Genomic DNA, 23257 nt, shown 5'->3' on the forward strand with positions numbered 1-23257 from the left:
AAGAACGAGTTGAATACAACTTTTTTTGTTCTACGAGCCCCCCCAAATGCTCCAAATGGCTGAAAATCTTTAAAATTAACTTGACGGTTCGTTTTGACAAGTTGTCAAATTCATCAAAATCCGTTCACACAGGAGAAAATTCTCAAATTCTGACAGTGTCGAACAAAAAAATTAATTATTGGTTTTGGATAAGTAGATTTAGTTTTTCCGGTTTGTGAGAATTATTACTAACTGTCTAAAGTAAGTGTTATTACTGTGTGTGTGGTTTTTGCACTTAGATCCTACATATTTTATCACGTAAATTATTTGTTTACCTTTTCCTGTAGTTGCCCAATCACAGATATAAAAATATTTATGGAACCCACAGTTGTAAAATAAAACAAAGATGTCTGTTTTTTTTTTCAGTAATATTGTAGCCAAAGCTGAACAATTATAACACTCAAAATTAGGTTTATATTTTTTTTGTAGTTTTCAAAATTCAATTCACTTAAAATACATTTTTTTTTATATTGTATACTTTTGGCGCAAAAGATTTTCCAAACGAAGGTTTATCGAAAATAATTTAGGGATTGGTTGATTAAACCGAATGTGACTAATTGAAAATAAACTAAAATGAGTCAAAGAAATCCTGTTCATATTATACACGGCAATAAAAAAATTATGCTTGTTTATACTTTATTGGCTTTGAGTGTTATTCTAAAGGATTACCAGTAGAATTTGTTTTTTATTTATAATCTAAGAAAAGAGAAAATGCAAGGTATAATATCTTGGGATTTATTTATTTTTTAAATTATTTGGAAACAAATACCAACATGACTTTTTTTCTAATGATACATATTTATACGGTGCGATCAATTAAAAAATAAATCGAGTCGGCGTGTTACCTATGGCAACCCATGCTATGGCATAGGCTCTAAAGCAAACTCGATTTATTTTTTAAATGATTGCTAGGTATTATATTATATATAGTTCAAAATTAGAAGTTATTAAGTAGTGTTTATTTACGCAAATAGGAGGCAGAAAATTTTGTCTAAATTACTTCGTATAGTTGAGCCTCCTTTAAATAATTTTCCGTTGCTTCGAACAAGAAAGTGAAGTCTCCCTGAAAGAATGTAACAGTCACTTTTCACAATTCTTACAAAATGGAAATAACTCTTAATTAACAAACCACTCATATCATTTTCGAGCCTACTTCAACAACCTTGACTAATATTGTCTGTGCAAGATAATGTCAAATTTGATGCTCCTGAGGAGTAATAGAGTGGTAGGTTAACAGTTAAGTAATTAAAAAATAATTACTTCAGTGATTCTATATTCTGGGCTGTGATTTCGAACCATTCTCACAGAAGTGGGAACATCACATACTCCTTCGACTTCCATTTTTTTAATGTTATGCAGCATGGCGATGTAAAGACCGGAATCCTTGATGCCATTACTGAAAAAAAATACAATTGCGGAAAACGTTACCATAGCGTCAGTCATATTGCATGTTTTTTAAATTTCACTTCGTAGTAGGCGTTGAGGAGTTGATTGTGAACGCACCACTCGTGTAAAAACATAAGATTAAACAGGTGATCCGTGATCCGTAACCCGTATAGTGCGTTCACAATCGACTCTTCAACGCCTACTATGAAGTGAAATTTTAAAAAACACCCGATATTTACTCACTGGCTCATCACCAAAACTAAATTCGACTTTTTTAAAATTGTGTTCGTTTCGTTACAAAACTTGACGAAATCCGGAACGTTTTCAGGACGAGTAGCCTCTGAGGACCAGTTTTTCATAACGATTATTTCAATTATTTTCTGAAAATTGAAATTAATCAAAACGTATTTAATAGAATAGGAACGGATTACAGTTTTGTCACCGATTGTTAACTGTACTGTTATCCAGTCGTAAGAATCGAATATTTTGGAGTCTCGGTGTACGAGATTTATCTTTTTTGAAAGTGTAATTTGTGAGATGTTCCAGTCGGGCCACATTCGATTGGAAAGTATTTTATTCACCGATATTACAACGGAGACATTTTTATTTGCAACAAAGTTCCAGAACTGGAAGAGCGCGTCAGGTCTTGGTTCTTTGATCGTCGTAAATTTTCCATCAATCGTCACTACACCGAAACATGCAGATACATCGTCGTAGTCGAGACTGTAAGACGCAATTAAACTTTGCTCTTTGCGAACTAAAACATACGATAAATAAAATTTTATGATTCGAAATTTTGGAATTATGGTGTTACCAGATTTGTTGCCTGTTTCGTACTTTATAGTATCAAGCCATTGCGTTTCTTGGACATATTTGAAGTACTTGCGGATTTGTTGTTCACTGAACGGTATGAATGTACCTCCCCGAAACGGATCACATTTCAATTTGGTGTCAATTGTAAAACAATTTTCAAAAATAACGAAATGAGCTAACAGGTAATAGTTGATGTTGTTGATCAGATTTGGGTCACATTTGGCCAATCTATGACTAGTTCTGAAAATATCGACAGTACCATCTCGACTGGCAGTTCTTAAAGAAATGTCGCACAGCAGAGCGAAACCAGTTCCTTCCACACCCGTGCTGTAAAAACATCGAGAAGTGAAAGATTTTTATTTTGATCAAACTTACCTGCACTGGAATAAAATGGGTGATTTGGAATTCAAAGGAACTTTTGATGTCGTTTGGAAAAAGGGGATCAAAGGTAACGAAGAAAGAGGAGTAGAGGTGTTCCACCACGAACAGTATCGGTACAAGACGATCTGGAAAAAGAACATACATTTTTACGTTTAAAATCAGGATAGACCCACATGTCGCGATGTCTTCTTGAAGGTAAGAATGAACTTTCGGCATTCGTAATCGGAGAAAATATCGCAAGATTTGAAGGTGAGGGAAAGTCTGTGATGTCGTAAGTCTTCGTCTTTTACGTGCCAGTAGTTCTCAGCTGTTTCCTATAAATGTTAAGCGTGAAGAATTTAACTTAGCAGGGTGGACAATCACCTGATCGTCTTCAAAACGGTTATCCAGAAGAATGATGTACTTGATATTTTCTTTCCAGATCAGTTTCCAGAATAAAGCAAATTTATCTGATTCGGGTACCTTGGCAGCCAGATGGGATTTTGTCACTTGTTGACCCTGTGCATGAGAATGAAAAAACGTTCAGATGACCCTATAAACAATTTCTTACGTCGATATATTCTGTGTCCAAGTAGTCTATCGTAATATCGTCGATTATGGTTTCGTAAATCTTAATTGTATTGAGAATTTCCTAAAAAAGTAATAAATCTAAGTGCTCTCCAACAGCATTATAGAGACAAGGTTTCTGTATGTAAATTAGTTTTTAACCAGATTAAATTTTTACCTTATGTTGACGTACAAGTTCGCCATTTTTGAGGGAATTTTTAACGTAATCGGGATATTTAGTTATTTTGACGGGTTTCGAATAAGTTTCAGTTTTTTGTTCGTAATCTTTCCTATTGGTTGACTTCTACAACAACGAACTGCAGACAATTTTGGTGAAATTAAGGAATTGGTTACTTACGGATTTTGCTAGAAGTTTTCTAAATACAATAGCGATGGGAATAATAAGTAACAGGGACAATAGACCCAGTAGGCTTAAATATTTTGATACGTCGCTGTCGATAGGTTCGCCCAAAGTATGAACATGATAAGAATACAGCTTGTAGCTGGTTTTATTCATAAAAGTGTTGGTTAATAAGATTGTGACGTTGTAAGTGGTTACTTATTTTAAAGATGAATTCGAGCTCCTAGTACAATCATTTATCGTATAATTATCTTGACCAATTTTAAAGTGTACAGGACCTTTTAGTTGACATCGATATAAAATTTTGAATTTGGATAAGTTTACGTGGTGGTTCTCTTGTAATCGCGTTAACGATTTTACGTTGTCATGGTTGTTGAAGTTTTCATCCAATAAAAATAAAAATAATTCATAATTATTTGTATCGTTTCTGTTGGTACTTTTGATTGGCGAGATCTCTATCGTTATTGTGTCATTTGAAGTGGAAATTATTGGATCAGTGGTGAACAAAGGACGAGCAGGAGGACTCGTGTCATCCTTAGCTAATTCTGTGCCATTGCAACCATTAAATGCTCTAATTCTAATTCTAAATGGCACCGATTTTAATAAACGTTTTTCTTCTATCTGTAAAACATTCAATAAAAGCAAGGCGAATAACGAAACGATCTTACTTACTTTATATTGGTAGAAAGGCTTGTAATGAGTAACAGGAAAACTGTCATATAGATTATTTTTTACAGACTTCTGGAAAATAACTGAGATATTAAAAAACGTGATTAGTCCACTGGTTTCATTAGGATGACCCCACGTTAGCTCCAGGTCGTTTTGAAGATTCCAATGGATGGTAAGGTTATGTGGCTCTTTCGAGGATTCTAAAATTGAGAGTGAAATAAAATTTGCTTTAAACTTTATAAAGAGTTGGTGACTCGAAGTTCCCTTATTGATTAACACAATGTTATTTTTTCACTAAGCATATCTAAAGACAAGTACTATCTAAAAAAATATTGTACACTGCACCGATTTTAGTTGTTCCTCCAACTGTGGTTATCTGACCTAGAGTATTTGGATTTTCATTTATAGCTTGCACCTAGAACCGCAATTTTTTATTATAGCTACATTATTCGTAGTAGAAATCTCACTTTTATAGAATAGTACTTTCTTTTTTCCAATTTACTTAGCGTAAAACATTGATATTCTGGCCAAAGTGTGCAAGGTAAATCTTTTAAAGTTTCCATTTCTTCTTTATTATTAGTATCTACTTCTTTATAAGTAACTTTATAAAGGTCCAAATTCCCCGTTGGAGGATACGGTGGCATCCAACGAATTGATATGGAGTTTTTATTTTTTGAAAAAATCCTTAGATCTCTTACCACATTAGGGGGTTCTGACATGGTTTGAAACGAGTCTTGCACAGTTTTTGCACAAGTGCTATTTCGACAAAATTTAATATAGAAAGTATAGTCCGAATAAGGAATAACAGGAACTAAACAGGATGTGTTTTCAAAATCGCATTCTGTCTCTTGTTCAACAGAATTGACACACCATTTATTGGAACACCTCTTTTTGATTTTAATTTGTAAAGGACCTCTAATAATGCTACAGTCTATCGAAGAAAAATACAGTTTTACAGAATGAGCCTCGATTTTCCTGTTGAATTTAGGAATTTCAGTATCAGATATTGTATCTGTAAAACAGTGCATTTATTGAATAGTTTAAAAAGTGTTAACTCTATCAACCTGACGCAAATGTGTCTTGAATTACGGTCACTGGAGGTCCTCCAACCTCTCGGTTCCAAGCTGACACCGAAAATGAATATTTTGCATAGGGAACCAAACCAGATACTGTGACATCAGTCTCTTCCGCGCTTAGTTGCTTTATGGGAAAGGTAATATCATTTGACGTCTTACAGCTTTTATGCGACACAAGCTGAAATAAATGATTGTCAATTAATAATACAGACTTTTTTGATTAGTACCTGATATGTAACAACATATTTCACAAATTGACCGTTGAAACTTTCAGGTGATTGCCATTTTAAACGAACACTGGAATCTCGTATGTCTGTTATTGTAAGACCTCGTATTTCACCTGGAACTGCATAAAAAAAAAATTAATGTCATTGAAAAAGATGTTGCACTTGCCTCCTTCAGTTGTCCGTATGGATCTATTAAGTGTTGTTTTATTTCTTTGAACAATAATTTTATAAGGTGTGCCAGGTTTTAAGTCTTTAAAACAATAAGTATCATTTTCTAATTGATATGAAATCATTCTACTTTGTTGTTGTTTCATATTAACTGTTTTTTTTGCCTGGGATGTGTCAATTAATCTGATGGTGAAATTACAAAATTGTGTCAAAATCTTTAACATAAAGCACATTTAGTTTTCATTTATCTTCATTTCATCATTTACCTTGGACTTGAACGTTATTCTTATGCTGGTATTGTGCGGATTTGATGTAAAATCGTCGTCCGTGATCTCTTCAAAAAGAACTTTACATTTAGTAAAACATTTAACAAATGACTTTACTATAGTACCGTAACATTTCGTTGTAAACGCGGCGTGGGGTAAATTCTCATCGATAAAAGTTTTATTATTAATTGTGGTAATAACGCTCCTCACAATGTAGTCCGTATTCGGCTCTAAATGTTGAAGTTTTATAATTGCGGACGTACTAAAAGGATTGCGTTGGTCAGAAGCCATCCATTCACTATTTTCTTCAGCTTTCTACAATAACAAATAAAATTTTTAAAATGTAAGAATCAAAGAAAACAATCATCATCTGACTCTGTACTCTACGTAATAAATATCAGGTGCATCTTTGTATTCCTTATTGGCCAATTCGAAATTTTCTACTTTCACTTTAGCTTCACTGTATTTAATATCGCTGACAACAGGAGGTTCACTGAAAACTTGACCCGGTGCTGAAGTGGAAGAAATTTAGATGCGATATTTAAAATAAAGTGGTGGACGTACGTATGTCACATTTAGCACCAACGTAGTTATCAGAACACCGATCACATTTTCCGTTGACGAAATCACAGGAGTGTTTGGAACAATGTCCGCACCTTTTCTTACAATTCATGCCATAAAATCCTGAATCACAATCTAAAAACAAAATAATTTAACGTAAGTCGATAGATCATATTTAACACTTCCACTGGAGTCACAAATTGGATATTTCCATCCGGCTGAACACGAACATTTGAGTTGTGTTCCATCTTTTTCGCAAACTTTGAGCTGACCACATGTTTGATTTAGAAATAATGGACAAGGAATGCAATGTCTGGTGACAGCGTCGTCAGCGCAGTTATTTTCTAAAACTGTGGAGACAGAAAATTCGATTGATATTACGTTATTATAAATTGTGCGCCTCACCGGTCGGTTTCGCACCATCCTCTAATGAAATAACGTCGGCGTCTTGGTTAGAAATTAGTTGACATTTTAATTTTTGTGTCGATTTGATCATGCGATACTCTGAAAAGAAACTGGTTTTTATTTTTCGAAATGATTTATTAGTTATTTTACCAGTATTATGACATTCCCTAATAATTGGATCGATATTCCAAAATAAATCCCTTTGGTTATTAGCTATTGTAGAAATTAAGAGAACCGCTGATTTGTCCTGCACATTATCCACAAACAGGTTAATTTCTCTCCAATTTTCCTTATGGAAGAAATTGTTACAACACTTAAATATCGTAATTAAACTGGTTGTTGTTACTTACCTGAGATGAGTATGTTTCTTCTTTTAAAATATTACTTTCGTTACTCTCTTCACTTAATGTTAATGTTAGATTGCAATTGGCACACATTTTTACGAACAGTGACAAACAGACAACTCCATTTTTCGGTTGTATGACTACTGTAGTTTTTTGTTTTGTATTATGATTGGTATATAAATATGGTACTAAATATTAAACTTGTCGTTAACTACTTCTGTGTTGCAGTTTATCAATTTGTGTTCATTTTTACTTACCCCTGTGAATTTTCCACACACCTGTGATGGTATCTTTGCTGTGAATCATCATATGAGTTATCTTGTACACTTCTTCACTATCATCATATTGTATTATAGCGTCTTTATTATTTAGTCGTCTGAAAGACAGTCTATTATTTTTTTTCGACAGTTGGAAATGACGCCATTCCTTATTAGTTAAGTACGGACTGTCACTGTTGTCATACTGAAAATGTAGTGCACTAAGCTGTTACATAATAATATATTGTTATATACAGGGTTTTTGAAAATTGCTAGTACAAAAAAAAAAACTGTGGCATCTGGAAGCCCTAATAAATCCAAGAAACCCATTTTTATTTTTTTTTAAATAAAAGGGAAAAAAGTAACCCTATCCCTGCATATTCTACGCCTCAGGCGGGGCAATATTTTTTAAACCTTGGTAACCAAGCGTGATAATGAAGGACTATGCAACAATATGAAAAATAAATATTTTTTTGCAAGATCTTGGCAACCACAGATTGATAATCGACATATCTGTCATGTTAAGATTGACAAAAAAAGATGAAAGCTCAGATTTATCCCCGAAATTATACTCGAACATAATTTATAAAGGTAAGTGTACAGAAAAACTAGAGCGGTGCGTGACGAAATGTCGACACAGTCAGAATGCGTCTACTGATGGCTCATCCGAGCTTACGTTAGCAATGGCTTAAATTGGCCTGGTGAATTCGTTGTTATAAATCCCTTAAAGAAAAGTAGATATTTATAATATTAGGGAAGGCTCCTTTGTATGTATTTACTCTTACATTCAAACAAAAAAAAATAAAATCCAAAAATATTGAAACACGAACACAAAGAAAATTAAACAATAGTTAATTTGAAAAGACGTAAAACACACGCATAAGCGCGTCGAATCAGTGACTGTTGAGTTCTCATAATCATCTCAGTGTTCCCTCTAATTTCCGCTGCAACATCTTCGATTCTATTTCTCAGCTCTTCGATAATGTTAACAGGTGTAGCATAAACAAGTTGCTTCATGTGGCCCCACAAAAAGAATTCACAGGGATTAAGGTCCGGAGACCGAGAGGGGCACAAGACTGGCCCATTTCTTCCTATCCACTTCTCTGGAAAATTCTGGTCTAACCACGTTCTTACCTCACGAGCGAAATGAGCAGGTGCTCCGTCATGAAGGTACCACATATTTTGTCTCGTAAGCAAAGGTACATCTTCTAACAAAATTGCTATGTGGTTATTCAAAAAATCTAAATAGGAGACTGCATTTAAACGAGGGGCTAAGATGTAGGGTTTTATCAATTTGTTCCCAATTATTCCTCCCCACACGTTGACACTAAATCGGTTTTGAAAGTGTCTTTCCCGAATAGCATGTGGGTTCTCATTGGACCAGATATGAGTATTGCGAGCATTGAAAATACCATCCCTAGCAAAGGTTGCTTCATCGGTCGTCAGTAGCCTTTCAATAAACTGAGGTTCCTCTTCATTTTTTTTTCTAGCAGCCACTCACAAAATCTAACCCTTTTGGGTAGATCTTCAAGTTTCCCTGCAATCCCTGCACGAGTCGGATATGGATATGATGAAGACCCTGTTCTTTAAGTGTTCGCCAAACTGTATACGGTGAAACTCCCACACGGTAGGCCAATCTTCTAATGTTACTACCCGGATTTTCTTCAACCAGGTTAAGTATTTCCGGCTCAGCATCTAAATTACGTCGAATTCTCTTACGACCGCAGTCAGTAATTGTACGGCAAAATTCGCCGATTTCTCGAAGACGCTGGACACTGGCACTAAGTGTGCGGTGGTCCGGCAATCCTCTTTCGGGAAATGCCTCCTGGTACAAACGTTGGGCTTCATGAGCGTTTCCTGAAGCTCTTCCATAAAATAACACCATGTCCGTCAACTCATTATTTGTGTAAGCGGCGTTCATTTTGGTAATAATAATGTACCGAGTTGTGACAGCTTCTGACAGTTTAAGAACATCAAATTTTTTATTTCATTATTGCTAAACAACGTGAAGTGTCTTTTTAAAATACCTTAACTCAGTGGCGCACTAACTATTTTAACCCAATTTTTAGTAATTTTTATCTCGAAAACTGGAGTATTTTTATTAGATTTTTTTTTGCCGATGACTTCAACTCACCATCACCAATTACCAGTTTTTTTTGTACTAGTCATTTTCAAACACCCTGTATATACGAGTTGCACAAGACAGTCTATTGTCGAACGAGAGGGTTTAGAATACGACGAACGCAGTGAGCAGTGTTCTAAAGGAACGAGTTCGACCTAATGAGTCGGAAGCGGTCAGTAATGAAATCCATAACTGACCTGTGTGGGCGCTACTGTAGCACCAATCGCGAAAATCTCTCTACGTTTTTCTGACATCGTAAGATATCAGGTAAGAGATTGAGTGTTAATTTGTGTGCGGATTCCCGCAATTCTGGGGAGGGTATACTCTATTTTACTATCGCACTTTTTGTTTGTTAAAAAATGTGAGCAAATGTCAATTTGGTTTGACTTTTGTGAACTAAAATTTAATACAATCTCAATCGTGCACGCCTACTAAGTTTTAATATTTTGCCAAAATAAACGGAGGTTTTATTAAATGATTGATTGTGAATAATAGTTATTTACACAATTAGTGGGATAAAAGCAATATTACAGGATTCGAGTGTGAAGATTGCAGATGACGAGGGCGTTAGCCCGAGTTCATCTGTAAACACACGAATTTAAAAAAAAAGGTAAATCTTATTTATTTCCGCCAGTTTCATTACACTACTCAGTGGAATAATAACTTACTTATCCCACTGAGTGGGGTAATGAAGCTCACTTATCCCACTGAGTGGAGTAATGAAATACGTCCAGTAATGAAGTTCTTTATTCCACTTAAATGAGTGGGATAAGTGTCATTTATCCCACGGGATTAGATAAAATAGTATACAAACCTTGACGAAAGTCCATTCCTGTGTCTCGAGAACTAGTTCACCTCGAGGGCAAGCCTCTCGGTAAACTATTGTTCTCTCGACAGGAATGGAACACTTTCCTCCTCGGTATGTAATATACTACATATTATCTACTTTGAGTTACAAATAGGCTCATTATTATACCGAAAACAGTTTAAAAATGAAGCATATTATTAAACTGTTTTTGGTATCTTTTAGCTTTTGTTATATTGGTGACATCAGCCGTTTGACGTCAGGCGTCAAGGTAACGAATGAAAGTAGGTATATATAACCTTACATTTTTGTGAAAAATGTCTATTACCAACCCACGCGAAAGTCTCTAGTCTAATATGAACGCTTGAGCAGCCGAAATTTCAGGGATTAGTAAAGCAAAATAGATAAAGTCCATTCAAAAATCAAAAAACCACCAACGTCGCATTTTCCTCGATAATTACTATCGGCAACGCTGTCTAGTGTAAAATTTGGTGAGACTTGTAATTTTGAGGTTAAATGTTTATTAAGTGTCTTGTTTTTCTGGGCATGTTTAAGTAAACATAATAAGAATCAATAAATAAATGAAACGTACTGCTAATAAAACAATATGAACGAAATTCAAAGCAATTGAACTTTATTTTGAATCAAACAAATGTCATAATTTATAGTTACCAACATAGTATGAAAAAATATCTACCTAGGGTTTTTTAAATTTTACCAACCTAAAGCAACAGGTGGTGGTTTTTTGATTTTTGAATGGACCTTAAAATAGTATATTATACCGTGTGAGCAACAATTACTGATTGAGTTGGCAATAAATTCTGGTGACTTTTGGTGATTTTTATGTCATGTTCCAACGAGAAAACCATTTTATTAATAAAAGATTGGACAAACTAAGACGTTTAAATTTGAAAAGTATGCCAGCTGTCAATAATGTCAATAAAACAAACCGAAATAGATACAATTCACAGTCTTGACAATTTCATGTAAAATTTGTTATTGCCAACTGAAACAGTTATTGTTGCTCACCCTGTACTATTTTAAATACAAAATTATTATCTAGTGACTTTTATTTTAATGGAATTGGGTTGGTATTGACGAAGCAATGTCATTTCATTGAAAATTAAATTTTAAATGGTCTCCTAGATGTTGTTATAATAACATAACAATCTACCCCCTTAATAGTTTATTTTGATCCAAAACATGCATTCAGGTTCGAATGACATCACATTTAACACTAAAATTTACTTTCAATACCAACCCCAAATTCAATAATCACTAGAAACGATGCTATAAAATTAATTTTTGTAAAACTGTTTTCGGTGTCACAAAATGCTCATTGTGACACCGAAGTAGAAAAATAATTTTCTTGCGGATACCTTTATTGTCTGGATCGGCATTTCACAAGATTTCTGTATTTGTATATGGTTACGAACAGGTATGGTTCCCCGTGCACACTTTCGTAGTTCTGTTTTACTTCCTCCAAATGCCATCAGTAGGAACCAATAACAATTTGACTTTTCTATTTTGTCTCCATCGCAAAGAAAAATGTGGGCTTCTCTTGAAATACGAATCGATAATGAAATTTGGATTTCTTTTTTTAATTTATTCTCCACAGTGATAAACTGCAATGTGCTACCAGTCTCATTTCTGATGGTTTTGTATATGGGTATTGCTATATATTGAAAATTAACATATTAATGGAAGTAAAAGAAAAAGTTAAAGTCAGTTACTCTCCCACCGTCGATCCAGAATTGTTTCATAATTTGCGGTCATATAAGTCCACTTGGATTCACCTTCAATGCCCAATCGTAACGAAGGTGCATATGGAATAAATTGTGAAACTAAAATAAATTAACTATTAATTTTCAAAATCCCAAAATGCAAATATGTATTATGTATATTTTTTTTAGTTTATATTTAGGTTGTAACCATTGTCACATTGGAAGAAACTTCCGTTCACATTAATTTTAACTATCGTTACTTACCCGCGTCAGATTCCTGTGTTCCTTTCCCATCAGCCAACCAACTTAAGGCATAAGTGCTGTTGGTAATGCAGTAATACTCATTTTTTTTTAAATTGTGAACCATAAAAAAGCTACTTTGGCAGTTCGAATAAAGTAAATTAATAACTAGGATTAAAAAGAACACATATCTTCTACTAATTTCGAATTGCATCCTTAGGAAGATTCTAACGTTTTTTAACTGACGCAGATACCGCGAAACTGATAAAACCGTAATATGTATTATAAACTATTTATTTATGATATCAGCGGCTTGGTTAAATGAAGGAGTGTAGGTTTGTGATAAGACAGCATTTTATCATAGTAAACATAGAAATTTCACAAACATAACTTCTTCCCTTTTTTGTGTATCGACAACAAATATAATAAATAAATAATAAATAAAAAAAAATTAATTATTGGTTTTGGATAGATTTAGTTTTTCCGGTTTGTGAGAATTATTACTAACTGTCTAAAGTAAGTGTTATTACTGTGTGTGTGTGGTTTTTGCACTTAGATCCTACATATTTTATCACGTAAATTATTTGTTTACCTTTTCCTGTAGTTGCCCAATCACAGATATAAAAATATTTATGGAACCCACAGTTGTAAAATAAAACAAAGATGTCTGTTTTTTTTCAGTAATATTGTAGCCAAAGCTGAACAATTATAACACTCAAAATTAGGTTTATATTTTTTTTGTAGTTTTCAAAATTCAATTCACTTAAAATACATTTTTTTTTATATTGTATACTTTTGGCGCAAAAGATTTTCCAAACGAAGGTTTATCGAAAATAATTTAGGGATTGGTCGATTAAACCGAATGTGACTAATTGAAAATAAACTAAAATGAGTCAAAGAAATCCTGCTCAGATTATACACGGCAATAAAAAAATTATGGTTGTTTATATTTTATTGTCTTTGACTGTTATTCTAAAGGATTACCAGTAGAATTTGTTTTTTATTTATAATCTAAGAAAAGAGAAAATGCAAGGTATAATATCTTGGGATTTATTTATTTTTTAAATTATTTGGGAACAAATACCAACATGACTTTTTTTCTAATGATACATATTTATACGGTGCGATCAATTAAAAAATAAATCGAGTCGCCGTGTTACCTATGGCAACCCATGCTATAGCATAGGCTCCAAAGCAAACTCGATTAATTTTTTAAATGATCGCTCGGTATTATATTCTATATAGTTCAAAATTAGAAGTTATTAAGTAGTGTTTATTTACGCACATGGGAGGCAGAAAATTTTGTCTAAATTACTTCGTATAGTTGAGCCTCCTTTAAATAATTTTCCGTTGCTTCGAACAAGAAAGTGAAGTCTCCCTGAAAGAACGTAACAGTCACTTTTCACAATTCTTACAAAATGAAAATAACTCTCAATTAACAAACCACTCATATCATTTTCGAGCCTACTTCAACAACCTTGACTAATATTATTTGTGCCAAGATAATGTCAAATCTGATACTCCTGAGGAGTATTAGGGTGGTAGGTTAACAGTTAAGTTATTAAAAAATATTTACTTCAGTGATTCTAAATTCTGGACTGTGATTTCGAACCATTCTCACAGAAGTGGGAACGTCACATACTCCTTCGACTTCCATTGTTTTGATATTATACAGCATGGCCATGTACAGACCTGAATCCTTGATGCCATTACTGAAAAAATACAATTTCCAAAAACGTTACGATAGCGTCAGTCATATTTACTCACTGGCTCATCACCAAAACTGAATTCGACTTTTTTAAAATTGTGTTCGTTTCGTTACAAAACTTGACGAAATCCGGAACGTTTTCAGGACGAGTAGCCTCTGAGGACCAGTTTTTCATAACGATTATTTCAATTATTTTCTGAAAATTGAAATTAATCAGAACGTATTTAATAGAATAGGAACGCATTACAGTTTTGTCACCGATTGTTAACTGTACTGTTATCCAGTCGTAAGAATCGAATATTTTGGAATCTCGGTGTACGAGATTTATCTTTTTTGAAAGTGTAATTTGTGAGATGTTCCAGTCGGGCCACATTCGATTGGAAGGTATTTTATTCACCGATATTACAAGGGAGATATTTTTATTTGCAACAAAATTCCAGAACTGGAAGAGCGCGTCAGGTGTTGGTTCTTTGATCGTTGTAAATTTTCCAGGACATCTGAAACCATCAATCGTCACTACACCGAAACATGCAGATACATCGTCGTAGTCGAGACTGTAAGGCGCAATTAAACTTTGCTCTTTGCGAACTAAAACATACGATAAATAAAATTTTATGATTCGAAATTTTGGAATGATGGTGTTACCAGATTTGTTGCCTGTTTCGTACTTTATAGTATCAAGCCATTGCGTTTCTTGGACATATTTGAAGTTCTTGCGGATTTGTTGTTCACTGAACGGTATGAATGTACCTCCCCGAAACGGATCACATTTCAATTTGGTGTCAATTTTAAGACAATTTTCAAAAATAACGAAATGAGCTAACAGGTAGTAGTTGATGTTGTTGATCAGATTTGGGTCACATTTGGCCAATCTATGACTAGTTCTGAAAATATCGACAGTACCATCTCGATTGGCAGTTCTTAAAGAAATGTCGCACAGCAGAGCGAAACCAGTTCCTTCCACACCCGTGCTGTAAAAACATCGACAAGTGAAAGATTTTTATTTTGATCAAACTTACCTGCACTGGAACAAAATGGGTGATTTGGAATTCAAAGGAACTTTTGATGTCGTTTGGAAGAAGGGGATCAAAGGTAACGAAGAAAGAGGAGTAGAGGTGTTCCACCACGAACAGTACCGGTACAAGACGATCTGAAACAAGAGTGTACAATTTTACGTTTAAAATCAGGATAGACCCACATGTCGCGATGTCTTCTTGAAGGTAAGAATGAACTTTCGGCATTCGTAATCGGAGAAAATATCGCAAGATTTGAAGGTGAGGGAAAGTCTGTGATGTCGTAAGTCTTCGTCTTCTACGTGCCAGTAGTTCTCAGCTGTTTCCTATAAATGTTAAGCGTGAAGAATTTAACTTAGCAGGGTGGACAATCACCTGATCGTCTTCAAAACGGTTATCCAGAAGAATGATGTACTTGATATTTTCTTTCCAGATCAGTTTCCAGAATAAAGCAAATTTATCTGATTCCGGTACCTTGGCAGCCAGATGGGATTTTGTCACTTGTTGACCCTGTGCATGAGAATGAAAAAACGTTCAGATGACTCTATAAACAATTTCTTACGTCGATATATTCTGTGTCCAAGTAGTCTATCGTAATATCGTCGATTATGGTTTCGTAAATCTTAATTGTATTGAGAATTTCCTAAAAAAGTAATAAATCTAAGTGCTCTCCAACAGCATTATAGAGACAAGGTTTCTGTATGTAAATTACTTTTTAACCAGATTAAATTTTTACCTTATGTTGACGTACAAGTTCACCATTTTTGAGGGAATTTTTAACGTAATCGGGATATTTAGTTATTTTGACGGGTTTCGAATAAGTTTCAGTTTTTTGTTCGTAATCTTTCCTATTGGTTGACTTCTACAACAACGAACTGCAGACAATTTTGGTGAAATTAAGGAATTGGTTACTTACGGATTTTGCTAGAAGTTTTCTAAATCCAATAGCGATGGGAATAATAAGTAACAAGGACAATAGACCCAGTAGGCTTAAATATTTTGATACGTCGCTGTCGATAGGTTCGCCCAAAGTATGAACATGATAAGAATACAGCTTGTAGCTGGTTTTATTCATAAAAGTGTTGGTTAATAAGATTGTGACGTTGTAAGTGGTTGCTTGTTTTAAAGATGAATTCGAGCTCCTATTACAATCATTTATCGTATAATTATCTTGACCAATTTTAAAGTGCACAGGACTTTTTAGTTGACATTGGTATAAAATCTTGAATTTGGATAAGTTTACGTGGTGGTTCTCTTGTAATCGTGTTAACGATTTTACGTTGTCATGGTTGTTGAAGTTTTTATCCAATAAAAATAAAAATAATTCATATTTATTTGTATCGTCTCTATTGGTACTTTTGATTGGCGAGATCTCTATCGTTATTGTATCATTTGAAGTGGAAATTTTTGGTTCGGTGGTGAACAAAGGAAGAGCAGGAGGGCTAGTGTCACCCTTAACTAATTCTGTGCCATTGTAACCATTAAATGCTCTAATTCTAATCCTGACTGAAGCCGATTTTAATAAACGTTTTTCTTCTATCTGTAAAACATTCAAGAAAAGCAAGGCGGATAACGAAACGATCTTACTTACTTTATATTGGTAGAAAGGTTTGTAATTAGTAACCGGAAAACTGTCATAAAGATAATTTTTTACAGATTTAGGGAAAAGAACTGAGATATTAAAAAACGTGATTAGTCCACTGGTTTCAGTAGGATGATCCCATGTTAGTTCGAGGTCGTTTTGAAGATTCCAATGGATGGTAAGGTTATTTGGCTCTTTCGAGGGTTCTAGAATTGAGAGTGAAATAAAATTTGCTTTAAACTGTATAAAGAGTTAGTGACTAGAAGTTTCCTTATTAATTAACACAATGTTAATTTTTCACTAAGTACAATCTAAGCACAAGTACTATCTAATAAAATATTATATACTGCACCGATTTCAGGGGTTCCCAGAACTAGTGCTGTCAGACCAAAACTACTTGGATGTTCATTTTTAGCTTGAACCTAGAACCGCAATTTTTTATTCTAGCTAATTTATTCGTAGTAGAAATCTCACTTTTATAACATATTTCTTCATTTTTTCCAACTGACTTAGTGTAAGGCATTGATATTCTGGCCAAAGTGCGCAAGGTAAATCTCTTAAAGTTTCCATTTCTCCTTTATAATTATTATTATCTACTTCTTCATAAGTAACTTTATAAAGGTCCAACTTCCCCGTCGGAGGATACGGTGGCATCCATCGAATTGATATGGAATTTTCATTTTTTGAAAAAATCGTTAGTTCTCTTACGCGATATGGAGGTTCTGACAAGGTTTGAAACGGTTTTGATCTCACAGTTGTTGCACAAGTGCTGTTTCGACAAAATTTAATATGGAAAGTATAGTCCGAATAAGGAATAACAAAAACGAAACAGGATGTGTTTTCAAAATCGCATTCTGTCTCTTGCTCAACAGAATTGTTACACCATTCATTGGAACAGCTCTTTTTGATTCTAATTTGTAAAGGACCTCTCATAATGCTACAGGCCATTGAAGAATAATGCAGTTTTACAGAACGAGCCCCGATTTTCCATTTTAATTCAGGAATTTCATCTTCAGATATTGTATCTGTAAAACAGTGCATTTATTGAATTGTTTAAAAATCGTTAACTGTATCGACCCGACGCTAATGTGTCTTGAGTTACATTCACTGGAGGTCCTCCAATGTTTCGGTTCCAAGCTGAGACCGAAAATGAATATTCTGCATACGGAACTAAACCATATACTGTGGCATCAGTCTCTTCCGCGTTTAGTTGCTTTATGGGAAAGGTTTTACCATTTGAAGTTTTACAGCTTTTATACGACACAAGCTGAAATAAATGATTGGCAATTAATAATACCGACTTTTTTGATGAGTACCTGATATGTAACAACATATTTTACAAATTGACCGTTGAAATTTTCCGGTGATTTCCATTTTAGACGGAGACTCGAATCTCGTATGTCCTTTATTGTAAGTTGTCGTATTGCACCTGGAACTGCATAAAAAAAATAATGCCATTGAAATTGATGTTGCACTTGCCTCCTTCAGTTGTCCGTATGGTTCTATTAAGTGTTGTTAAGTAGTACTCATTTTTTTCAATGTTGTGAACTATAAAGAAATTACTTTGGCAGCTCGAATAAAGGACATTAATAACAAGAATTAAAAAGAACACATATCTTCTACTAATTTCGAATTGCATGGTTACGAAGATTGTAACGTTCTTTAATTGACGCGGATACCGCGACACTGATAAATGAAGGAGTGTAGGTTAGCGATAAGACAGCATTTTATCATAGTAAACGTAGAAATCTTTCAAACATAACTCTGTCTAAAAATCTTTCCTTTTTCGTGTATCGACAACAAATAAATAAATTTTAAAAAATATATTGGTTTTGGATAGATTTAGTGTTTCCAGTTTGAGAGAATTATCTATCACTAACTGTCTAAAGTCAGTGGTATTACGTAGTCTGTGTGGTTTTTGCACTTAGGTCCTATATGTTTTATCAGTTCATCACGTAGCGTAGGTAAATTTATTTTTTCACTACTAGTCTTAGAAGGCGTCATTATTGACTCTCGAACTGAACCCAGAAGTATCGTGTGTTCCAATAAAAACTCACTCGCAGTAAGCCATGACTATAGAGATAGATAGACTGGTCATGTCGATTTTAGGATCATTGGAAGCAGTTCATTTGTTTCTTACAAATTTTCATCATATTGTGAGTTGTGACAGATAACCTATAAATTTACTTTAGTAGTTCATTTCACATCTGGTACTAAGACATACTTCACTTTTGTCATGGCTTGCTGCGAGTGAGTTTTTTGTGGAACACACGATAGAATTTCTCTCCTACTAGTTAATAAGCCGTCACCTAGCAACGAAAGATTTTCTTTGATTTCATTGGTTAACGTAGACAGACGATTTTCAATTTTCATAGCGACCGTTGAAAAATGAGAACTCGGACCGTCGCATCGGACAAAATAATTTAATTAATAATTATTATTAGAAAGGGTTTTAACGTATCTAGTAGTGAAAAAAATAATATACAGGGCAAGTCACATAAGGGTTATTTCCGAATTTATTTTGTACGCAACCAAAAATACTAATGACGCTGACTACTTGATCCCATTTATAATGTGATTTAATTCAGTAATCAACGTAGGTATGTAATTTGGCTAAAAATGTCAGAAATAAGCTTTATGTGACTTGCCCTGTATACACCACGGTAGAGAAGAGACAATTTTAAGCCTCGCTTCTTTATTCCCCTCGAAGCTTCGCTTCTCGGGAATAAACTACCTCGGCTTAAAAAAAATGTCTTCTCTACCTTGGTGTATAATTACTATTATCTTTCCCTTTGGTTGTCCAATCACAGATGTAAAATTATTTGTGGAAACCACAGTTGTAAAATAAGAAAAAGCTGTATATTTTTTCTTTGAGTAATAGAGTAGCCAAAGATGAACAATTATTATAACACTCAATATTAAGTTTGTATTTTTTTTTGTAGTTTTGGAACCTCCAATTCATTTAAAAATAGTTTCATTAATAAGATTACATGTGTTTTTAACATACATTTTTTTTTTGAGATTCAGTGGTTAGTTTTGGCGCAAAAGATTTTCCAAACGAAGGTTTATCGAAAATAAATTGGGGATTGGTTGATCAAACCGAATGTGACTAATTCAAAATAAACTAAAATGACTCAAAGGAATCCTGTTCACAATATACACGGCAATAAAGAAACTAAGGTTGTTTACATTTTATTGGCTTTGATAGTGTTGTTCAAAAGGATTACCAGTAGAGTTTGTTTTTCATTTGTAATTTAAGAAAACAAAAATGCAATGTATTTATTTATTTTTTAAATTAATTTAAAACAAATACAAACATGAGTTTTTTTCTAACGATACATTTTTATTGAGGAGAATTATTGAATGTTTGTGCTGATTTGACAAGAAAAAAATCAAAATTACAAGTTATTAAGTAATGTTTATTTACGCACGTGGGATGCAGAACATCTTGTTTAAATTACTTCATATAATTTAGCCTCTTTTAAATAATTTTCCGTTGCTTGGAACAAGAAAGTGAAGTCTCCCTGAAAGAACGTAACAGTCACTGTTAACATTTCTTACAAAATGACAATAACTCTTAATTAACACACATTAATAGTAACTGAAAATATTTACTTCACTGATTCTAAATTCTTGGCTGTGATTTCGAACCATTCTCACAGAAGTAGAAACGTCACATATTCCTTCCACTTCCATTTTTTTAATGTTATACAGCATGGCGATGTACAGACCGGAATCCTTGATGCCATTACTGAAAAAAAAATACAATAGCCAAAAACGTTACGACAGCGTCAGTCATATTTATACTCACTGGCTCATCACCAAAACTGAATTCGACTTTTTTAAAATTGTGTTCGTTTCGTTACAAAACTTGACGAAATCCGGAACGTTTTCAGGACGAGTAGCGTCTGGGGCCCAGTTTTTCATAACGATTATTTCAATTATTTTCTGAAAATTGAAATTAATAAAATCGTATTTAATAAAATAGCAACGCAGTACAGTTGTGTCACCGATTGTTATCTGTACTGTTATCCAGTCATAAGAATCGAATATTTTGGAGTCTCGGTGTACGAGATTTATCTTTTTTGTAAGTGTAATTTGTGGCATGTTCCTGTCGGGCCATATACGATTTAAAGTAATTTTATTCACTGATACTATAACGGAGATGTTTTTATTTGCAACGAAGTTCCAGAATTGGAAGAGAGTGTCAGATGTTGGTTCTTTCGTTATCGTAAATTTTCCAGGACATCTGAAACAATCAATCGTCTCTACACCGAAACATGCAGATACATCGTCGTAATCGAGACAATAAGGTGCACTCAAATTTAATTCTTTGCGAACTAAAACACAAGATAAATGAAACTTTATGATTTCAGATTTTGAAATGATTGTTACCAGATTTGTTGCCTGTTTTACGAGTACGTTTTATGGTATCAAGCCATTGTGTTTCTTGGACATATTTGAAGTATTTGTGAATCTGTTCTTCACTGAACAATATGGGTGTATTTGTCTGAAACGAATCACATTTGAAGTTGGTATCAATTTTAAAACAATATTCAAAAATTATGAAATGAGCTAACAGGTAGTAGTTGATGTTGTTGATCAGATTTGGGTCACATTTGGCCAATCTATGACTGATTTTGAAAATATCGATAGTACCATCTCGATTGGCAGTTCTAAAAGAAATGTCACACAGCAGAGCGAAACCCGTCCCTTCCACACCCGTACTGCAAAAAACCGAAAAGTGCATAATTTTTTATTTTGATCAAAATTACCTGCACTGGACCAAGATGGGTGATTTGGAATCCAAAGGAACTTTAGATGTCATTAGGAAAAAGGACATCAAAGGTAACGAAAAAAGAGAAGTAGAGGTGTTCCACCACGAACAGTACCGGTACAAGACGATCTGAAACAAGAGTGTACAATTTTACGTTTAAAATCAGGATAGACCCACATGTCGCGATGTCTTCTTGAAGGTAAGAATGAACTTTCGGCATTCGTAATCGAAGAAAATGTCGCAAGATTTGAAGGTGAGGGAAAGTTTGTGATGTCGTAAGTCTTCGTCTTTTACGTGCCAGTAATTCTCATCAGTTTCCTATAAATGTTAACCGTGAAAAATTAAACTTAGCAATGTGGACAATCACCTGTTTGTCTTCCAAATGGTTATCGAGAAGAATAATGTGCTTGATATTTTCTTGCCAGATGAGTTTCCAGAATAAAGCAAATTTATCTGGTTCCGGTACCTTGGCAGCCAGATGGGATTTCTTCACGTGCTGACCCTGTGCATAAGAATGAAAAAACGTTCAAATGACTATAAACAATTTCTTACGTCAATATATTCTGTGTCCAAGTAGTCTATTAAAATATCGTCGATTATGGTTTCGTAAATCTTAACTGTATTGAGAATTTCCTAAAAAAGTAATAAATCTAAGTGCTCTCAATAGAATTGTGGAAAAAGCTGTGACAAGATTTCAGTACAGAAATTAGTTTTCAGATAGATGAAATTTTTACCTTATGTTGACGTACAAGTTCATCATTTTTTAGGGAATTTTTAACGTAATCGGGATATTTAGTTATTTTGACGGGTTTCGAATAAGTTTCAGTGTTTCGTTCGTAATCTTCCCTATTATTGCTTGACTTCTACAACAATAACTTGCAGAAAATTTTAGTTAAATTAAGGAATTGGTAACTTACGGATTTCACTAGAAATTTTCTAAATGCAATAGCGATGGGAATTATAAGTAACAGCGATAATAGACCCAGTAGACGTAAATCTTGTGGCACGTCGACGGGTTCGCCCAAAGTATGAACCTGATAAGAGTACAGCTTGTAGCTGCTTTTATTTTCAATAGTGTTGGTTAATAAGATTGTGACGTTATAAGTGGTTGCTTGTTTTAAAGATGAACTCGAGCTCCTATTACAATCATTTATCGTATAATTATCTTGACCAATTTTAAAGTGCACAGGACTTTTTAGTTGACATTGGTATAAAATCTTGAATTTGGATAAGTTTACGTGGTGGTTCTCTTGTAATCGTGTTAACGATTTTACATTGTCATGGTTGTTGAAGTTTTCATCCAATAAAAATAAAAATAATTCATATTTATTTGTATCGTCTCTATTGGTACTTTTGATTGGCGAGATCTCTATCGTTATTGTATCATTTGAAGTGGAAATTTTTGGTTCGGTGGAGAACAAAGGAAGAGCAGGAGGGCTCGTGTCATTCTTAACTAATTCTTCGCCATTGTAACCATTAAATGCTTCAATTCTAATCCTGAATGGAGTCGATTTTAATAAACGTTTTTCTTCTATCTGTAAAACATTCAATAAAAGCAAGGCGAACAACGAAACGATCTTACTTACTTTATATTCGTAGAAAGGCTTGTAATTAGTAACAGGAAAACTATCATGAAGATTATTTTTTGTAGAATTGTGGTAAAGAACTGAGATATTAAAGAACGTGATTAGTCCGCTGGTTTCATTAGGATGACCCCATGTTAGTTCGAAGTCGTTTTGAAGATTCCAATGGATGGTAAGATTATTTGGCTTTTTCGATGGTTCTAA

General features: G+C 34.0%; 2 protein-coding genes across 17 annotated transcripts in view; both read right to left on the bottom strand.

The window, feature by feature from the left end:
• The window catches only part of LOC138122811 (receptor-type tyrosine-protein phosphatase U-like), a 47182-nt gene that overhangs the window by 18333 nt on the left and 5592 nt on the right, over nucleotides 1-23257 (bottom strand). For 3 of the 14 annotated variants that reach the window (XM_069037147.1, XM_069037139.1, XM_069037136.1), the window contains exons 18-29: nucleotides 23057-23253; nucleotides 22388-23005; nucleotides 22205-22333; nucleotides 22023-22103; nucleotides 21838-21972; nucleotides 21648-21788; nucleotides 21469-21599; nucleotides 21089-21420; nucleotides 20693-21033; nucleotides 20505-20641; nucleotides 20309-20444; nucleotides 19963-20217 (exon numbers count right to left, since the gene is read on the bottom strand). In XM_069037147.1, coding sequence (XP_068893248.1) covers nucleotides 20146-20217; nucleotides 20309-20444; nucleotides 20505-20641; nucleotides 20693-21033; nucleotides 21089-21420; nucleotides 21469-21599; nucleotides 21648-21788; nucleotides 21838-21972; nucleotides 22023-22103; nucleotides 22205-22333; nucleotides 22388-23005; nucleotides 23057-23253 — 2450 coding nt within the window. In that variant the 3' untranslated portion in view covers nucleotides 19963-20145. Of the gene's footprint in view, nucleotides 1-763; nucleotides 1103-1299; nucleotides 1436-1668; nucleotides 1806-1856; nucleotides 2183-2239; nucleotides 2566-2613; nucleotides 2745-2792; nucleotides 2934-2982; nucleotides 3118-3169; nucleotides 3251-3343; nucleotides 3483-3523; nucleotides 4148-4198; nucleotides 4481-4540; nucleotides 4611-4662; nucleotides 5208-5259; nucleotides 5450-5498; nucleotides 5618-5664; nucleotides 5882-5932; nucleotides 6001-6057; nucleotides 6248-6307; nucleotides 6445-6496; nucleotides 6629-6681; nucleotides 6844-6898; nucleotides 6998-7048; nucleotides 7188-7248; nucleotides 7454-7499; nucleotides 7705-11805; nucleotides 12102-12159; nucleotides 12271-12414; nucleotides 12671-19962; nucleotides 20218-20308; nucleotides 20445-20504; nucleotides 20642-20692; nucleotides 21034-21088; nucleotides 21421-21468; nucleotides 21600-21647; nucleotides 21789-21837; nucleotides 21973-22022; nucleotides 22104-22204; nucleotides 22334-22387; nucleotides 23006-23056; nucleotides 23254-23257 lie in introns of those variants that run through there. The other 11 variants (XM_069037158.1, XR_011156635.1, XM_069037157.1 and 8 more) reach the window with 11 other exon arrangements.
• On the bottom strand, nucleotides 13418-18375 carry LOC138122817 (receptor-type tyrosine-protein phosphatase mu-like). Of its 3 annotated transcripts, none has more exons than XM_069037166.1 (17): nucleotides 18173-18375; nucleotides 18010-18128; nucleotides 17771-17960; nucleotides 17168-17718; nucleotides 17046-17115; nucleotides 16703-16899; nucleotides 16028-16651; nucleotides 15848-15973; nucleotides 15674-15754; nucleotides 15487-15621; nucleotides 15297-15437; nucleotides 15118-15248; nucleotides 14744-15069; nucleotides 14346-14686; nucleotides 14158-14294; nucleotides 13967-14102; nucleotides 13418-13768 (listed from the first exon to the last, which is right to left on the bottom strand). In XM_069037166.1, exons 1-17 carry the CDS (start codon nucleotides 18330-18332, stop codon nucleotides 13697-13699), a joined length of 3537 nt encoding a protein of 1178 aa, XP_068893267.1. In that variant the 5' UTR covers nucleotides 18333-18375; the 3' UTR covers nucleotides 13418-13696. The 3 variants fall into 3 exon arrangements, with proteins under 3 accessions (XP_068893267.1, XP_068893269.1, XP_068893268.1); XM_069037167.1 differs by lacking the exon at nucleotides 13418-13768 and adding an exon at nucleotides 13775-13913; XM_069037168.1 differs by having other exon boundaries at nucleotides 16703-17115.

This window comes from Tenebrio molitor, chromosome 2 (genome assembly GCF_963966145.1).
Source record: "Tenebrio molitor chromosome 2, icTenMoli1.1, whole genome shotgun sequence".
Taxonomy (NCBI): domain Eukaryota; kingdom Metazoa; phylum Arthropoda; class Insecta; order Coleoptera; family Tenebrionidae; genus Tenebrio; species Tenebrio molitor.